We start from the raw sequence: 17,084 nt of genomic DNA, 5'->3' as shown, positions 1-17,084 counted from the left end.
GAAGGAACTGGGGTTTAGTCTGCAGAAGAGGAGGCTCAGGGGAGATCTTGTCACTCTCAACAACTACCTGAAAGGAGGCTGTAGTGAGGTTGGAATCAGCCTCTTCTCCCAAGTAACAAGTGATAGGACAAGAGGAAGTGGCCTCAAGTTGCACCAGGGGAGGTTTAGGTTTGACATTAGGAAAAATTCCTTTACTGAAAGAGCAGTCAAGCATTGGACGAGGCTGCCCAGGGAAGTGGTGGAGTCACCATCCCTGGAGGTGTTCAAAGAGTGTGTTGATGTGGCACTTTGGGACACGGTTTGGTGGACATGGTGGTGTTGGGTCAATGGTTGGACTTGATGATCTTAGAGGTCTTTTCCAACCTAATGATTCTATGATTTTCATTGCTAAGAATTATCATGGAAATAGGAGATTGTATCATAGGTCTTCATTTATTCCTGGGGATAGCTTAGCTTGGGTTGACTTTAGCTTGTTCCATCCTCATTAAAATTACACATCATGTACAGGATTGTTGAAAAAATAAGAGCAGCAGCAGGTGAACCGAGGCTTCGTAAGATGTTCTAAGACCCTGTCAGCAAAGCGGGCTTATTTTGCTGGAATAATCTGGATTTTATAAGGGAAAGTTTACCTTTTCATTTTCCATCTCTTTTACATAGAGGTTTTCTTACATGTTGCGTTACATATTTGTATGTTTTCTACATGTTAGTCACGTGATTAGTGAAAATGCATTTTAAGACTCTGTATTTTCAATTCCTGGTATTTTATGCGCTGGTTCTTAAAGTACAACTCAAAACATTATGCTAAAAACAATTGGATAGCTAAGCTTTAGTGTGTAACTTTGCAACTTCAGTAAATTATGAGTGGCAAGTACTTTTAATTATGCATGGCTTCTCCCTAGCTGTGCCAGCCAGTCAGTATCTTGAGGTCTGCAGCATCCCAGCTGCTGCATTCCTCTTTTACTTCTCTTCCTATTGCACTTTCAGCCAATGTAGACTAGTAATTAGTCCCATGTTTTACATAAGGGTATAAGCTGTTAACACTAAAGCAAGGCGTACCTTTTGAGTGAGTGGGGATGGGGAAAGAGGAATCCAGTTAGTTGTGTGGGGTCACAGAGCAGAGGTTATTTCCTGACAATTACAGGAAAAGAAGTTGGTCAAACTGAAAACTGCAGGAGGTTTAGGTTGGTGGTTTTTTTGTGAACTGAGGGATTTAGAAACCTTACATGTTGATTTAAAGAGGCAACAGATAATTGATTTTACTAGGTCATCTTTGCAACAGAGAGCGCTTCCCAGTCAAACTCTTCTTCTGTTTGTCTGGAAAGCTAAAATATCTTGTATTATCAGATTGAATACTGGATTGTGACAGTAACATCTGATTTGGAATGATAGGAAACAGAAGATAGGCAGAGTCTTTTCCTGCAGTGGAGCGAGGTCTCTGCTGGATTTATTTAGGGGTGAGGGCATATTCAAAAAGGACCTAAAGGAGTTGGGGGAGAGCAATGATATGACAAGTTTGCTAAAAATACAAAGCTGTTCCAATAATAAGGATAAGAGCAAATGGTGGAAGAAAGCGATGCACATCATAAAAATACATCTTCATGTCTCCCACTTGGCTTTCCAAATTACTCCTACTGGCATCACACTTTTTACAAGCAATACAAATGTAAGACTTTCAGAAAAACGAAAAAGTACGGACAGTCCAAAGCAAACAATTTAATATTAAATAAGACAGGGCTGCTGTGCTGCTTGCATTTTCCATTACTTTATCTTGCTCTTTAAAAATCTTGGCTGTTTAATTTCTCAAGGTAGTTGCTGCCAGATTTTCTTTTTTCTTTGCTGAAATAACAGAGAATCTGGATTCTCTATAGAGAAGTTAAGTCCAATTTACTGTAGCACATCAGAGATCTGAGAAGGTGAAATCAGTAATTCTGTATATGTAGTAATATATCCGTGACAATTCCTGGAACCGCATCAGAGGTTGGTTTGGAAGTGAACAGGATGCTGAAAACAGCTAATACTGAGCCTACTTAACTGCCAGAGGCCACTGGTGTAGTAAAATTGGCATAAGATTTTACTTGTTTCTTGGGGAAAGCACTAGCTAACCTGATTTAATTAATCCCTTGCAACTCCACCTTCTGATAAGAACTCATGACTTAGCAGAGACAATTCTGAAACAATTTGAACACGATAATTGCAAGAGGGATGAACTACTGTTCCATTAAATGACTATTTCCCGAGAAATACTATGAAAAAGCTCTTAATTATGCAGTTTTGATAGAAAAATAAAGCACACGGTAACACATGGTACTTCCAATATATTTTAACTTTGTAACAGTCACTTCAGTACATTGGGTTTAAGAAGCTTTCTAAAAAAGAAGTATGTGTGTAGAAAAGGAAAGCCAGCACTTTGCTACGGGAATGTTCCTTTCTTGTAGCCCACAGAAGTACAACACTAATTACTGTCTTGTTGATGGATTTGCCCAGATAACAATTGGAGTTTTAAATAAAATAATTATCTAAGGGTTTACTCTAATGTGCCTTTCCCTGTGATAAGTGCTTTCTTTTGCCCTAAACCTACTTGCTGAGCTCTTATGAATGATGCTGAAGGTTTGGCACACCAAATGAGACATTTGTATCAGTAAGTGAACAGTCTGTCACCTACAAGTGGGAGAGTACATAGTTTGGGTAGCATAGTCTTTTTCATGTTTGTAGTCTGACTTAGTTATCTGACAAAAATCTATATTTTACATCACCGGATCTGCAGAATAAACCTGCTGAATTAATAGGAGATAAACTCACCATTTAATTTTAGAAAAAGAGTAGTATGCATTTAACAATGCTTGTTCACTACAGCGGGGAAGTGCAGCATATGTCATGATGACAGTTCAGCATCTGCAAAATTACGACCTTGCTCTCTCTTTTCAGTGCATACTTGATGGCTGATCAATAAGCACTTTGGGGACTAATTAAAGTCAGTTCAGTGATGGATACCCTCACAGGATAGTCTATCGTTCAACAGTTTGGTGGACATTTGAGAAGCGGTATTGCTTATTTTATCAGATTATTTGTCGTTTGAATAACACATCTATGGATCTGTTACATATTCACAGATCTGCAATCTGTGGATCTTAGAACTCTTCATACAGTAAGTCTATTTACAAGAATTAGACAAGTCTGTTACTGTCTTTTACAGTATCTAACAGTCTTTTAAAAACCAGGGAGAAAAGGTGGTATAATGTTAAGGGAGAGAGTCATATATGCAACATGCTTTCTCAAGTTAAGTTTAGCTGCTGCAATATTGGTTCTTAAAAAAACCTGACAAATCATGAAAAAGGCTGGAGCTGCCAGCTTTCCCCAGAGGCTTGCAAAATAATGATGTCACTGGTGGATGAGATAAGTAATGCTGTCAACATAACAAACTGGACAGGAGTCAAATGCATACACTGATTACTGCTCTGTACATAGTCTGTATTGATTTCTAAACCAGCATGGCTCGGGTAGGACAGACTCTGACTGTTGTCCAGCCCTGCGTATACTGCCAAAGGGAGGGCTTCTTTTTCAGTTTTAGTTACCTTAGAAATCATTTGTACCAAGAACTTGTGCAGAGTTTGTTGCGAGAACATGGATTTTAAGTAGACTTCTTGGTTCTCCATAGAGACTATGAGCTCCGTGTGATCCTCACACAAAACTTGACTTCAAATCAGTGTACAGTGAGGCACTCTGGATTTGGTAGCATGTGCTGTAAGCAGGCAGTGAGAGGAAGAAATAATCATCACTGATATGAGGTTAGTGGAGTCAGCATGGAGGCACCTGAGCATCTTGGTGAGAGCTGGTAGTGATAACACTTGTACTCCTTCACTCAACAAGGAGACAAGCTAAAATGTCACAGCCACTGCAGAAGGACATTTATGCCTAGTCCACTAGGCTGGCTACATGGCACTCAGAAAAAATGCTTCAAAAACTTCAGTGCTTACTGCTTTTGTCAAGCAGAACAAACCCTTATTTTACCACTTAAGGCAGATGCTTTGAGATGTGCTGTTAGGAAACTCTGAGATACTATTGTTATTGTTCCCTCTTTGCAGGAAGAAAAACTGAGAGAGTGCAAAAGAAAATAGCTTTGCTAAGTGGTAAGACACATGAGTTAGCCTTGTCTCACCAACCAAAAAAACCTCTGGAGCTGACACAGAGCAAAAGATAAAAAAATAAAAGCAAACACCTGTGAATTTCTGTAAAGAAAAACTTGAAAAATCGAATCAAAAGGCCAAAGGAGAAGGGCACAACCTTGGTTTTAATTTCCTTTTCCCAACATTTTTAATAGAGCCATATCACTTTCTGTGCTTCTCAGGATTATTTCTTTAAGTAGTGCATTTCTTCTCTTCAGTAATTCTTTCCATGTGGGTATATGAGTTAGACTTTCCGAGTCCAGATTATCAACAACTTCAGAAATGCCTTTGGTAACAGTGCAGGATATAGGGAGCTGAACGTGCTGTTTGGTTATGCTGAGAACCACGCAGAACTCTGCTCTGCCGGCTTGCCTTCTCTTCCCAGCTCGACTTGTTTCGTTTGGCCTTGTCCGTGTAGACTGTAAGCTGCTGGGGCAGCAGCTGTTCGCGGTAGGTGTAAGCCGTGCTCAGGCAGGGAGCTCTGCATTCTGGTCAGGCCTTGGAGTGTGACTATGCTGTAAAATAGCAACAACAGCAGGAATAACACTAAGCTTTACTCTGGGCAGTTTGGGTTTTTTCAGCAGAGAGCTGTAAACATATGTTTTTCACAATAAAAACAAGGCCACTCTTTTTGGTGCAAGTCTTTTACCTTGCTATAGGAAGTTAGTGAAGAATTGCCTCTTTCATTTTTAATATCAATCCTATTTCAGTTGTATCAACAGCATGGCATCAGTATTAAATAGTGGCATACACAAGTGGTGATAATGCAAAATTGCAGCTCCTTAAAAGCTTCTTTCTGTTGCATGAGACTTTAAATATGCATCAGTTCAGCAATCGCCTGACATGGCATGCAGCTGGTTTGTGTTGTTCCCACTAAGCCACGCAGCAGCAAATTTGTATTATTTAGCTTTAGTGTCTCCAGTGTTGCCACTCAATGGGTGCTCCTTAGGCTGGCCTAACTTCTCAGTTACAAAAAGTACTCCTCTCCCTAGGGAATATTTCAAGGCAGCACCACAAACTAATCTGTCTCCTCCATGGGTCACACAAAGCTCTGCTGAGGGAGGAACAGTCCATTTGATTCCTCCCTGACTGCGTCCTTCAGAGGAGATGTGAATGGCTTGCATGGCCTTGGCCCAAAAATAACATCTGCTGGCGAGAGCTCTGGCACCCTGTGAAGAAGAGAGGAGGCCGCCATCCGCCTGAGGATGCCTTACTGCTTTGTTCCTTGCTTGAAACTTAAGACAACAACAAAGAAAAACCTAAACAAAACAAAAGGACTGGGGAAGGTGGAAAGAGGCTTTCCTTGCTGGAGGTGGGCAGAGACAGCCCTCCCCAGCACAGGTGGGTGGTTTGTCGTTGCTTGCTGCCCACTAGGCTGCATTCAAGTTGAGGCATTTCTTGCCTGAAGAAGAAAGGGAGGACTAAGCTGAACCAGTCCCTCTCCCTCTTCGTGGACTATGCAAGCACGTTCTTGCAGGCTGGCAGCCCAAACTGTCTTGGCTGCAGAGCTGGTGTGTGTGTAGCAGGAAGATAATGGTATTAACTGGGGGCTATGGGGAAAGCATCTTCACAACTTATTTATCAGGAGGCTCCTTCTTCAGCTCTCATCTGGTTTTAGGTTGTGCCCAATCTGCTGGCTGCAAAGCTGGGAGCCACGTTTTTCCAGGCTGTGGACAGCCATCCAGCTGGCTGATGATGTGCTCCCAGACCGAAGCTTCCCATTGCCTCTGCTTCCTTCCCCTTTCCTCAGCACTGAAAGGGTCCTTCTGCTTTCAAACAGCCAAGCTGTTAACATAGCACTGACAACGTCAGATAGATAAGGCACTGACATAAATTTCATTTTGTTGCTCATTATTTCATGTTTTCATTCAAAGATAGGAATCCTGAAGTTTAATAAGAAGGATTTTGCTCTTTCCTATTAAAGCATTGGAAAAAAAAATCCAAAAAAATTCTCTACACAACTTTTGATATTTGATAGCTTGCTGCCCCATTGCCTATCAAAACATTTCAGTGATGCAAGGTCCTTCTGAGGAGGAATGAGGCAGAGAGATGGTCTCACACGCTTACATTACAACTAGTTCTCCATCACCTTTCTTTTTGTTTGTAGTGCTTGGTAAAGCACTCTGAACATTTAGAATTTTAGATATAGAAAAATAAGATCAAAATGCAACCAGAAATCCTCAATCTCTGTTGGCAAAGAAACTTATCCAAGCTCCGTGTTTGTAAGAGAATGTCTTAGTCAAAGACCCTGGGATTTTTGTGTAGATACCTTTGTATTTTCATTTTGTCCTAACTCTCCTTTGACTCTGTCTTCTGCAGGTCATGAAAACATACCACATGTATCATGCAGAGAGCATCAGTGCAGAAAGCAAACTGAAGGAGGCAGAGAAGCAAGAAGAAAAACAGATTGGGAGGTCAGGAGACCCTGTTTTTCATATTCGACTAGAAGAGAGGCACCAGAGGCGGAGCTCTGTGAAAAAGATTGAAAAAATGAAGGAAAAAGTAAATAGTCCTTCTATTTTGCTTCATTTGAATTAAATTCAGTGCATTTCTGACATTCTTTAGCATGATGTTAGACAGGTAATCCAGCTGGGAAATAAAATTAAACAAGGTACACATAATAAACTAGCAGTGGATTACAGAAAACTCAGCAGTTCAGAGAAGGGAATACTTTATGCCCAGTCACATTTGAAACAAAAAAATCACTTTGTCCATGCCTAACAGGCTAGCAACTAAGATTCATTCATGTTAATAGGACTGTGTGCTTGAATTGTTACCATTTTTGCTACATACCAAAAATGAAGTAATTCAAATACATTAATATACAATCTTTTTTCCAGCGTCAAGCAAAATATTCTGAAAACAAGCTGAAATCTATTAAGGCCCGCAATGAATACCTGCTCACCCTTGAAGCAACCAATGCTTCTGTTTTCAAGTATTATATTCATGACCTTTCGGATTTAATTGACGTAAGTATTGGCACATTTGGTTTTATGTTTATTCTGTTCAGGAATAATGCTTTTCTATTTATTTTTTTTTTTCATTTTTGAAGGGAATACATTGGTCATATGGGTTGCCTGCAATACGCTTATCATTTATAATATTGTATGGTATAATCAGCAGATTTTCCCTTCAGCTTTATGTTTCATGAGTGCCAATGAGATGCTGAACCCACTCCTTTAAAGTTAGAACATTATGTTTTCTCCCCATGCGGCAAGAGAAAATAGGACAGAAATAACACACAAAAAGGTAAACATTTCCATTTTGTACTCTAAAAGGATTTCTGGGGTACAAATATTTTTTACAAGATAAGCTTCCTAAGTGGGCATCTAATAATGATATTTTAACTCAAAAGAAGGTATTTCCTCTGTGTCTTCAAAATCATTTGGTTTCATTCATTTAGTCGTTGAATCAAATATACAGTGCTTTTTATTCTTATTTCACGTAGTTTGAAGAACAGACACAATCAATCCTGTACTCTGTACTGTCAACAGAATTGTTACTCGTTTTCATTAAGTTATCCCTGTGAGAATGTCCTAGGAGTATGAGGTTGTACACTGATGTTGACTTGTACTAGCATTTGGTCTCCAGAACCTGTATTAATTGACTTCTTTAGATGGTATGGAGGGAGGATCCTGCACTCTATCTGTCCCACCCTCTTTGTAAGCTGACCACATATTTGATACAGAAAATTTGGAGGCAGCAAACACAAGCTCAGGAATATTCGTTCACTATCAGTGTAGTCTTAAATAAGCCAGTGGGTACACCTCTGTGGCCCGTACGAAATGCTAAATATTTGAATAGGATTTCTCCTGCAACAAAAGCATTTGTTATTTACAATAGTAAATAACATTTACATACAGTCATTTCTGGTGGGATGTTCATCACAAAAATAAGCCGACTGTTTTGCAATATTGTATAAATTAATGCAGCATTTGACAAGAGGTTTCTCGTTTCTACTGTTTGGAGAAGCAAAGCTTGATAGAGAAGAGGAAAAATGCCTTCTTGAGATGAATGGACTAAATAGCTGCACATACATGTTTTCTTATATGTTTTCTAAATACTGAGAGTCAGTTTTCTTTGACATTTCTGTTTTCCTGTGATTTATAAAATATTGCCTGGTTTTCTTATAACCTTTTCCTTTTCCCTTTCAACTTTTTTCTCTCCACATGGTTTTGCTCCTTTTCTTCCTCACTTCTTTCTTATAAGAGATGGTGATGTATCTTTTTTTGTGTTATCAACTTTTCTTGCTGTTTCTGTCTCAACATCTTTTATTCCTCTTCCCTGCTCGCTATTGCTCCACTCACCTGGCCTGCCCAGGCAATGAAAACATTTATGAGGATCCTGATAGACAAATAATCAGGGCAGAGAACTAAGGACAAGCAGCATAGCTGCTCCCACCCAAGTGAGAAGTTGTCCCAACCTAATGGATAGTTTTCCTGATACTGTTTAAAGGATGACGGGGTTTTGGCTTCTAGTTAAGATGTATCTGATATATGTGAACTTTGAGAGTTCTTCCTGTCTGCTAGAAGGAAGGAAAGGTCACTTACCCTCTGTTCCCAGCACCCTCACCCCTTCAGAAGCTGGAAAGATGTTCATTTTGTCTCCTCTCCTGCCTTCCTTTTTGGAGCTCACGTTTCCTAGTGAATGTCTCCAGTGCATGTTTCTATTGGTCGAAACATTCTCAGATTGGAAAATGCACCTGTTTCTCACCCATTTCATCAATATCCACAGAGGTTGCTGTAGCAGTGAAAGCTGAGGGGAGGAACTACAGGCCCTGAGCTTCACAAAGAATTGCGAGGGGAGGAGAAGTGAAGCTCTCTGTGCATACATATACAAAGACAACGCTGTTTGGAGTTAGTGTATGTAAAGATGTTTACATAAACACGAAGACGAGAGCTTTCGAACTACTAGTTTTTAATAAAAATATATGTTCTACAGGATTTAGTAATGCAGGAAAACGATACCTACTTTGTGTGGCTTTTTCCAAGCTGTGGACCAATGTAGACAATAACATTCATTTGGCAAAATGGCTTCAGAAATTACTCTTCCCTAAGGAATTTAAATGGAAAGTCTAAAGCCCCATCACTGTTTTGTAAGAGTAGGCTGTAAACATGTGCAACCAGAATTTGCTTCAGAGCCAATGTAATGGATTGTGAGCTTGTTTAAATGAAGCGTCTTTCAGATATTTGTATTTAATCGGAATATGCTGTGAAGCATTGGTATCTAGACAGAGTGTTTACTACTTGACAAAGGAAACGCTTTTTGTAAATGCAAGAGTCTTGGCAAGATTTTAGGATTGTATCGTTGGAATGTGAGACATGCTTCCTACTGGCCCATATGTTGTAACAGTCCAGACTACCTCATTCTGTAAATCTATTAATGTAATGGTGCAATTGGGAGTTTTCAGAGCAGTGGTGGCGATTTCATTCCTTGCCCTCTCTACTTTGTCCCCATCTGCCTGCCTGCCCTTCTGTGCTTGCCAGAGCTCTCTCTTTGCCTGTACAGAAGGGGATTACTTCTCCTCTACGTCTGAATTCCAGTTAACATGGAAGGGATTTAGATCTTCCTGAGCTGTTGGTGTTGCCCATAAATGAAACTGAATGTTCTCCGACATTACTGAAAAATATGTCTCATAAAAATGGGATAAATATATGAAGGAATGCAGTGAACTGTTCAATATATTTTTGTAACAGGATTGGGAAGAGTTAAGGGATTTATTTTTTTTTTTTACAAAAAAAAAAGTTGTTTTTTCATTTGGATTCCACTGCAACTTGATTTGTGAGGCTCATATGGAAAACCCTAAATTGCAGTTCCTCAGCTGAACTCAGTCTGAACCATTCCAACTCCTTCATTGCATCAACAAAGCTCAGAGCTTCTGACTTAAAATGATGATGTGTTGTTCATCTTAAGCTCTTGTGATAAAAGCAAGATAAAAATATTGCTGGAGTCTTAGCTCAATGTTTTAATGCATTTAGTGAGCTGAGGGTTGGGACCAGCGTTTGCAAAGAAGTAAAGGGATAAACAGGATTTGATATGCGCAGTGTATTTCTGTCCTCTGCATATTGTGCTAGAGGAATTTGAATTTTCTGTTGTGTATTTCTCTGCTGACTATATAGTAGGATCTAGATAAGTGGAGGACACGATTAGGTTTTTTTCTTTATTTATATTATGTAAAGAGTAGAAAAGATTACTTTTTAGATTAATTAAATAAGCTTTATATAGTATGTAGAAATTTTTTTTTAAGATTGTGGATTTCAGAGAAGCAACAGAGAACACACCCCTGCTAATGTGACTGTTAGTGCCAACATCTGTCCGTATGGCACGTACTATTGCTCACGTACTTGAAGATTTCCATGTAACTGAGTTTATTAGATTTATCTGAGTATAAGAAGAAGGAAGGGACCTTTTTTCAACTTACCATGCACTTATGATGTGAAGGTAAATTCTAGGAAATAGCAATGAAACCCATTTGAACATAATTCTGCTGCTAGAATAAATAAAATATTCATGTATTGGTCTTTCTTAGCGTGGAGTTTCTGAATCTCTAATTGCAGTCTGCATGCTTTGGATGATTAGGAAGTTAGGGAACATTTAGCTATTATGAACTTAATTTATTCTGTAGAGGTTCTTTGTTAATCATTCAGAGAACCAAGCTTAAAACTAGGCTAGAGTGTGTGCAGCTCACAGTCTTTATTACGTAAGTTCTCATAAATATGATATGTACAGCCAGATCCCTTTGATTAGAATGTAGATGACTGTGTAACAGGATGATTAGAAAGTGACTTATTCAGAGGTTAAGGCATTTTCTTAATAAATTTCTCTCTCCATTGGCATTAGAATTTTATTATTATTCCTGAAATGAAATGAAGAGCAGCTTGCTTGTTTGGTTGAAGCTCTGTGCTAAGCACTGCAGTTTGTTTTATTCAAGCCTAAATATACTCTGGGGAGCAATAAAGACAGTAAATGCTCTTGAGACTGATTCAGATTTAATTCCAAATAAGAATAAAATGCAAATTACAAAATTAATTTTTCACACATATCCCAAATGCATCACTCATCTCCCTCCACTTTGCCCAACCAAAAGTCCTTATGAATCCAGAAATGCAATAAACTCATAGTCTATTACTTCATTCTCTCATTTCTTATCTTCATGTCTTGCTGCACTGACTGACATCTTATCTCTCTAGTCCATAGATTGATAGCAGGTGTCGTTAGCCATCCAGGCTTTGTGCTGATTAGTGAACCTCAAAGATTCATATTTATTTTGGCTAACAGTGTGGTTGCTTGCTTGAACTGTTCAAGCCTTTCTACAAATCTGCAGATTCTTCCTGAAAATCGTGTGTACATGTATGCGTGTGTGTATCTGCATACATACATACTTTTTTACAACATCAGAAAGGTTGGTGGGTTTTTTTCCGAGCGTGGTCAGACAAGAGGTGGCTAGGGCAGCAGTTTAGTGGCAGTACCTTAAATTTGTAGTCTTAGTACTGAACAAATACCCAAAGTGTCACCTCTGTTATAGACAGCTGTCTTTCTAAACCATCAGTAGTACTAGCAGATTAAAAATGTACTCTTCTTTCTGAGTAGCCATGAGTTGATATTGTGACAAAGCCATTCCCTAGTTAAAATTATCTTTGTCTTCAAATTTTGGAGAAAGTGAACTATAGTCTGGCAGAAGTAAGAGTTGTGATGTCTAACGAGTGTTTATTTTTGCTTTAAAAAAAAAAATAACTTTACTTGTACAAGTTCTATTTTAACTTAATTCATTGAGGCAAAATTCCAAACACAGGCATTTTAAATTCCATTTAAAGAGCCATTGGTGATAAGTCGTTAGTTCAGGTTCTGAATTTAGTTCCTGTTTGCTCTGCTGGCATTGGTGTTGCAAGTAAATGCCTTAGTCTGGCTCACTTGAATAATCCTTCTTCTTGGCTGAGAAGCCGTATTTGTGCAGCTGCCATCACCTGCAAAAGGTGACCATGGTAATAGTTACTGAGTAGATTAAGGGTTAAACAATGAAGTTCTTGGTACTGTCACAGTGTAAAGGCTGCAGTCTTATACTCCAGCTTGCAAAAAAGCTGCATCAGAAACCCACACAGCTCTAATTGTAAATCAATAAGCTCTCTATTAATACTCAGATTAATCCTCTAGAGCCAAAATGCAGGCTTTACGTGCCTGTAGTTTTATAACACATGGGTAGTTGGCCATGATGAACCTGGCATTGCCCTCCATTTCTCATTTCCTCTCAGTTTAATCTTCCGTGAGGTCTCTCGGAAACTAATGCACATGAAATAAAACAGCTGTGCTGATCCACTTTCTTATCAGCACTTTTAGTCCATCTTTTTCATCTAAGGTAGTGAATTAAATATGAGATCTGATTTGACACAGAACAAGAGAAAAACACCAAGAGACTTCTCCTTTTAGAAACAATATTTTTTAGGCTGGAGGACTTTGAAATATGGATGTGTTTTAGTATAAAAGTTGAGTGGCTGTTTTAGTAAGTGTAACACAAATTTCCATTCTATAAGGGCAGAAGAGAGAGGTTAACCTATGTGTGTTTGATTGAATATGACATCTTTTTTGCGTTTTCTTTAAATGGTTCAGCAACTGGTTTTTGGAGAGCCACTGTCCCATTTGCAGTAACTACCTGTACTCACTAGAACTGAAAGCTTAGTCTTTCTGGAAGTTTTGCTGTGAATAAAACAGCTCTGTTGTCAGAGTTCAGAGAGCAGTTTGACCACTAGTCATTAGTGTACCTAAGGCAAGGTGTGAGGGGTTTCTTTCTCTTCTACACACAGGTTTATGTATGGTAAATATGTTGAAAACTACTCTGTGTGCATCTGTCTGTCTGTCTGTATGTCTCCCTCTCTCTCTTTTTCTCTCCTTTTTCAAATAAGAGGAAAAGGAGGGGAACATGATCCCATGAGTCCTAAATGTTTGTAAGGGAGGTATGCATGTAAACGTAGTCTACAGCGGACTGAATTCAAATTGCCTCTTTACCCAATTGCATCGCTTAACTTGGGAGTCCTGCAAGGAAGGATGATTTTATACTGCAGGTGGGCACCCAGGCCGGGTGGCTGGGGGCTGAGGGATGCCCTAAAGCAGCATGCTCCCTCCCTTCTGGTCAAATAAAGAACATTTCTTTGTATGCGACTGTTAGCAGACTGATGTGCCACTATTGGGGTGACAGAAAGGTTTGCGATACATCTGCCATTACCTGGAAGCTCACTGAGCAGAAGCTGAGGATATTGTTTACTGTGTAATGTGGGGAAAAAATTAAAGAAACAATCACTTGATACATTACTGCTGTGACATTTAAAAAATATATTCAGCTGTTCCTCTAAAATATTAACTAATCATGAATAATACAAACTGAAGATGTTTAAAATTCAAGAACAAACACAACTTTATGTTCTACCAATTAGGTTTCAATTACTTTCCAATGTTATTCTCACCCCGAGAAAAAAAGACATAAATTATGACCTTCTGCGTTTAGTAACATGATGTACATTGCTCGCTCTGTCTGAGCATGGGAAATAAGGTGTTTACAGTAATTACATTTTCACTGTTAGGGGAAAGGATGTAAACCATTCTTCTTGCATCAAAGAGTGTCTTAGATGGGTCACTAATGCAAGAGGCAGTTGTGGGAGGTTTTGTTTGGGCACAGACATGGTCAGCAGGAATTGCTTAATTTTCAGTTTGGTGCTGGCGTTGCCTTAGATGGTAGAGTTATGTCAGGGTGGGTTTGAATAGATGATCCGAGGCTTACATATGACAATAATACTGAAAAGCCCACTTGTGTGTGGAGTCCCAGACCTTTTCTGTGTAAATACACTGACTGCTCATCCGTATCTGATAAACAAATGCAAACATATTGCCATAAATGTACACTTAGTCTCTTTTCTAAAACTGTCCTTTGATCTTTGCAACAGAATGAGGATACTATATACTTACTGTCTTGAGCCCAGTATTGTATTTTAATTTAGAATATATTTTGTAAAATACTTCAAAGACAGAAGAATTTCAGGACAGAAAATTTTAGTGATAATTTGTGGTTTGGGATATTGGAATGGTGTTCCTCCTTTTTAATTTTGTTTTCTTTCCCCTTTATTGTGTTTTTAGTGTTGTGATCTTGGATATCACGCTAGTCTGAACAGAGCCCTAAGAACATACCTTTCTGCAGAGTATAACCTTGAAACTTCCAGGCATGAGGGCTTAGACATTATTGAAAATGCAGTTGACAGCTTGGAGCCACGAAGTGACAAGCAGAGATTCATGGAAATGTACCCCACCGCTTTTTGTCCACCAATGAAATTTGAGTTCCAGTCTCATATGGGTGATGAGGTCTGTATACTGACAAGTATCCCCACGGTGACTGTTTCTGTTTCTATATACCAAGACAGAAAATGTACCCCCTTTTACAAAGAGTTTGGTAAAAGCTGTTATTGCTACCCAAAAGCAAGTCGATTAGCAATAACATTTTGCAAAACTGCATTTTTGCAAAACTCAAAACTCTGAGTTTCTTCAGAGTACTCAAGTAAAAACCATTGTCTGCTATTATATTCTGTATTACTCATAATGACATTGCTGTGAATTTTCTGGGCAACCTTTGCTCAGCCCAGCACCAGCGTAAGTAGTGGCTTTATGTCTTCGCTACCTGCCTCACCCATAAAAGAGCTTGTGGATGCTATTTGAGAGCAGCTGCAGAGCTGCTCCAAATTATGCATGCCGAAATGCAGCCTTTTCCCTTTCTTCCTCCCCCATGTTATCATCTGGAGATTTCGAGTGTATATGGTACCCGAGCTGTGCCCTGTTCTGCTACACCAAAGGCCAGTAGCAAAGCAGAGTGCAGAATCACTCGTGTACATCTTTTATCTGAAGGTAACCCCAGGGTTTGCATCTCTGTGTGATACAGAAGCAATGCAAAGCAACCACACAATAAGGCTGTGCTCTGTAGTCATAAGATGTGGTACGTAGTTCCGCACCTTGTAACACATAAATACTTTAAATTTAGATGGACGCATTTTATTGTCTGCTTTATTAGGTTTTAATAGCTTTGGTAAGAATTCACCTAGTTTTAAGAGAGCAACCAAAGACTATTGACTGATTTTTTAATTCCTTGCATCTTACAACTCTTTTTGATTCTCTGTTAGGTTTGTCAGGTCACTGCCCAGCAACCCGTGCAAGCAGAGCTTATGCTTAGGTATCAGCAGCTACAGTCGCGACTGGCCACGCTCAAAATCGAAAATGAGGAGGTAAGACCTGTGTCTACGAGGGCTGTGCATTGAACACTATTTTCAGGAAGGTGCAGTGTTTTCTACTTTGTCAAAAGCATGTAAATGACCCTGAAATTACTTTAATCCATATGGGCTGTTTTAATTTTAAAAATCAAATACTGGCAAATATGCCAAGGTAGATCCTCTTCTGCTTTACAGCAGTTTGGAAACTTCGTCTTTTACCTGTCTGTACGTTCATATTGCTGAGTTCTGTGTTTTGCAGATGCTTCAGTGTAAGCTTCTTAGAGCACATATTTTTAAAGTTTTATAGCAGAAAGCCACCGAGCACAGTTATTGTCTTCTGTGACCACCCTCTGCCCAGTCCCCAAATTGCTACTTCTGTAGTACAAAGGAATTTGGACTGTCTTTTGTGGTAGCTGAGTCAAAACCTCTTATGGTCTGAGCTACAGCTATTTATAAACACAAGTACTGAATGCCTGTGATGGGAATAGCTCACCTAGTAAAATAAAATGCATTTTTTGGGAAAATGCAGAAAATCTATGCTGTTCTCTTTCCTCTGCTCTGGCAGCAGAGAGAGGCCTCGCAGCTGGTATAAATTGCACTTTTATCTCATTTAAGGTAGTGTTAAAGGTGCTCAGTTTGAATAAGAATCTGCTCCTAAATTGAAACATAGGGATAATTTAATTTAATTTAATAAAGGTGTACTTTACTGATAAGTTTTCAGGATTCCAGTTTTTCTCATTCTATGTTATGTGCTGAATGCCTAGAACAAAGTATTAATGCCCATGAGATGTGTACAGTAGTCTTAAAAAAAAACCCACTTGAATTCATGAAGTATCTCAAGGTAACGAAGACAAAAGGAAGGAGAAAGATTATTTCTTTCAGTAAAGTGAAGCGCAAGGGCATAGGGGGAGAAATCATGTTGGCAAGTGTGGAAAGGATATTTGCCTACACTGGACATGTTTATAGAAGTGTGCATGATTCAGTTAAGTTGACTCTACTAGAGACTCTTCTGAAGCAGAACTGGGAGGTAAATGACATCCTTGTGAATCCTGCCAGTTACTTTATGGCGTTGTGGAAACACTGCATCCCCTGTTCCACAGCCTCCATGCCCTGGTTTCCACTGTGAGCAATGGTGCTCCAGAGCTCATAGGAAGTGCTGTGAGGCTAGTGTAAATTGTTCCTTCTCCAGCCCCTCCTCCAGCTGCGTATTCCACTTCTGCAGTCTAAACATCACTGTGCTCCTCACCATAGCACTCCACAGAACAGTGTCACAGATTTTTTATCTTGGAAGAACATGTTGTTCTGGCAGACAGATCCTTGAATGTACATATTCAATCTAACATGTTGGCCACACTTACAAAAGCTGACCCTTCAGATCAGTGTGTCTTCTATTGCCTCCCAGATCAGGGACCATAATCAAACCATGTCACATTTTGATTCTAATTTCAGGAGACAAATGCTTGCGAGTGCAATACAGTCAAGACAAGAGTACATCTATGTTTGCGGTTTGGACCATGGTAAAGCAGAGAACTGGATAGGAAATCTAACCATGTCCTTCTTCTGTAGGATAGATATCTGTTCTAGTACACCTCATTTTTCATATTCACACACCAGTTTGTTTGGGAGAGTGTGCCAGAGAATTATTTTGAGTAATGAGCTTCCCTTCTAAGCTGTTCTGATA

At 39.3% G+C, this 17,084-nt stretch overlaps 1 protein-coding gene across 2 annotated transcripts in view; it reads left to right on the top strand.

Moving 5' to 3' along the window:
* SRGAP1 (SLIT-ROBO Rho GTPase activating protein 1) overlaps positions 1-17,084 on the top strand; it is a 145,135-nt gene that overhangs the window by 89,478 nt on the left and 38,573 nt on the right. For both annotated transcript variants that reach the window (XM_086472287.1, XM_086472276.1), the window contains exons 5-8: positions 6,483-6,665; positions 7,004-7,132; positions 14,286-14,507; positions 15,317-15,418. In XM_086472287.1, the coding sequence (XP_086328413.1) occupies positions 6,483-6,665; positions 7,004-7,132; positions 14,286-14,507; positions 15,317-15,418 (636 nt within the window). The remainder of the gene's footprint in view (positions 1-6,482; positions 6,666-7,003; positions 7,133-14,285; positions 14,508-15,316; positions 15,419-17,084) is intronic.

The sequence above is a fragment of the Leptosomus discolor genome, chromosome 1 (assembly GCF_034619465.1).
Source record: "Leptosomus discolor isolate bLepDis1 chromosome 1, bLepDis1.hap2, whole genome shotgun sequence".
Taxonomy (NCBI): Eukaryota; Metazoa; Chordata; class Aves; order Leptosomiformes; family Leptosomidae; genus Leptosomus; species Leptosomus discolor.
This window is presented reverse-complemented; position numbering and strand designations above follow the sequence as displayed.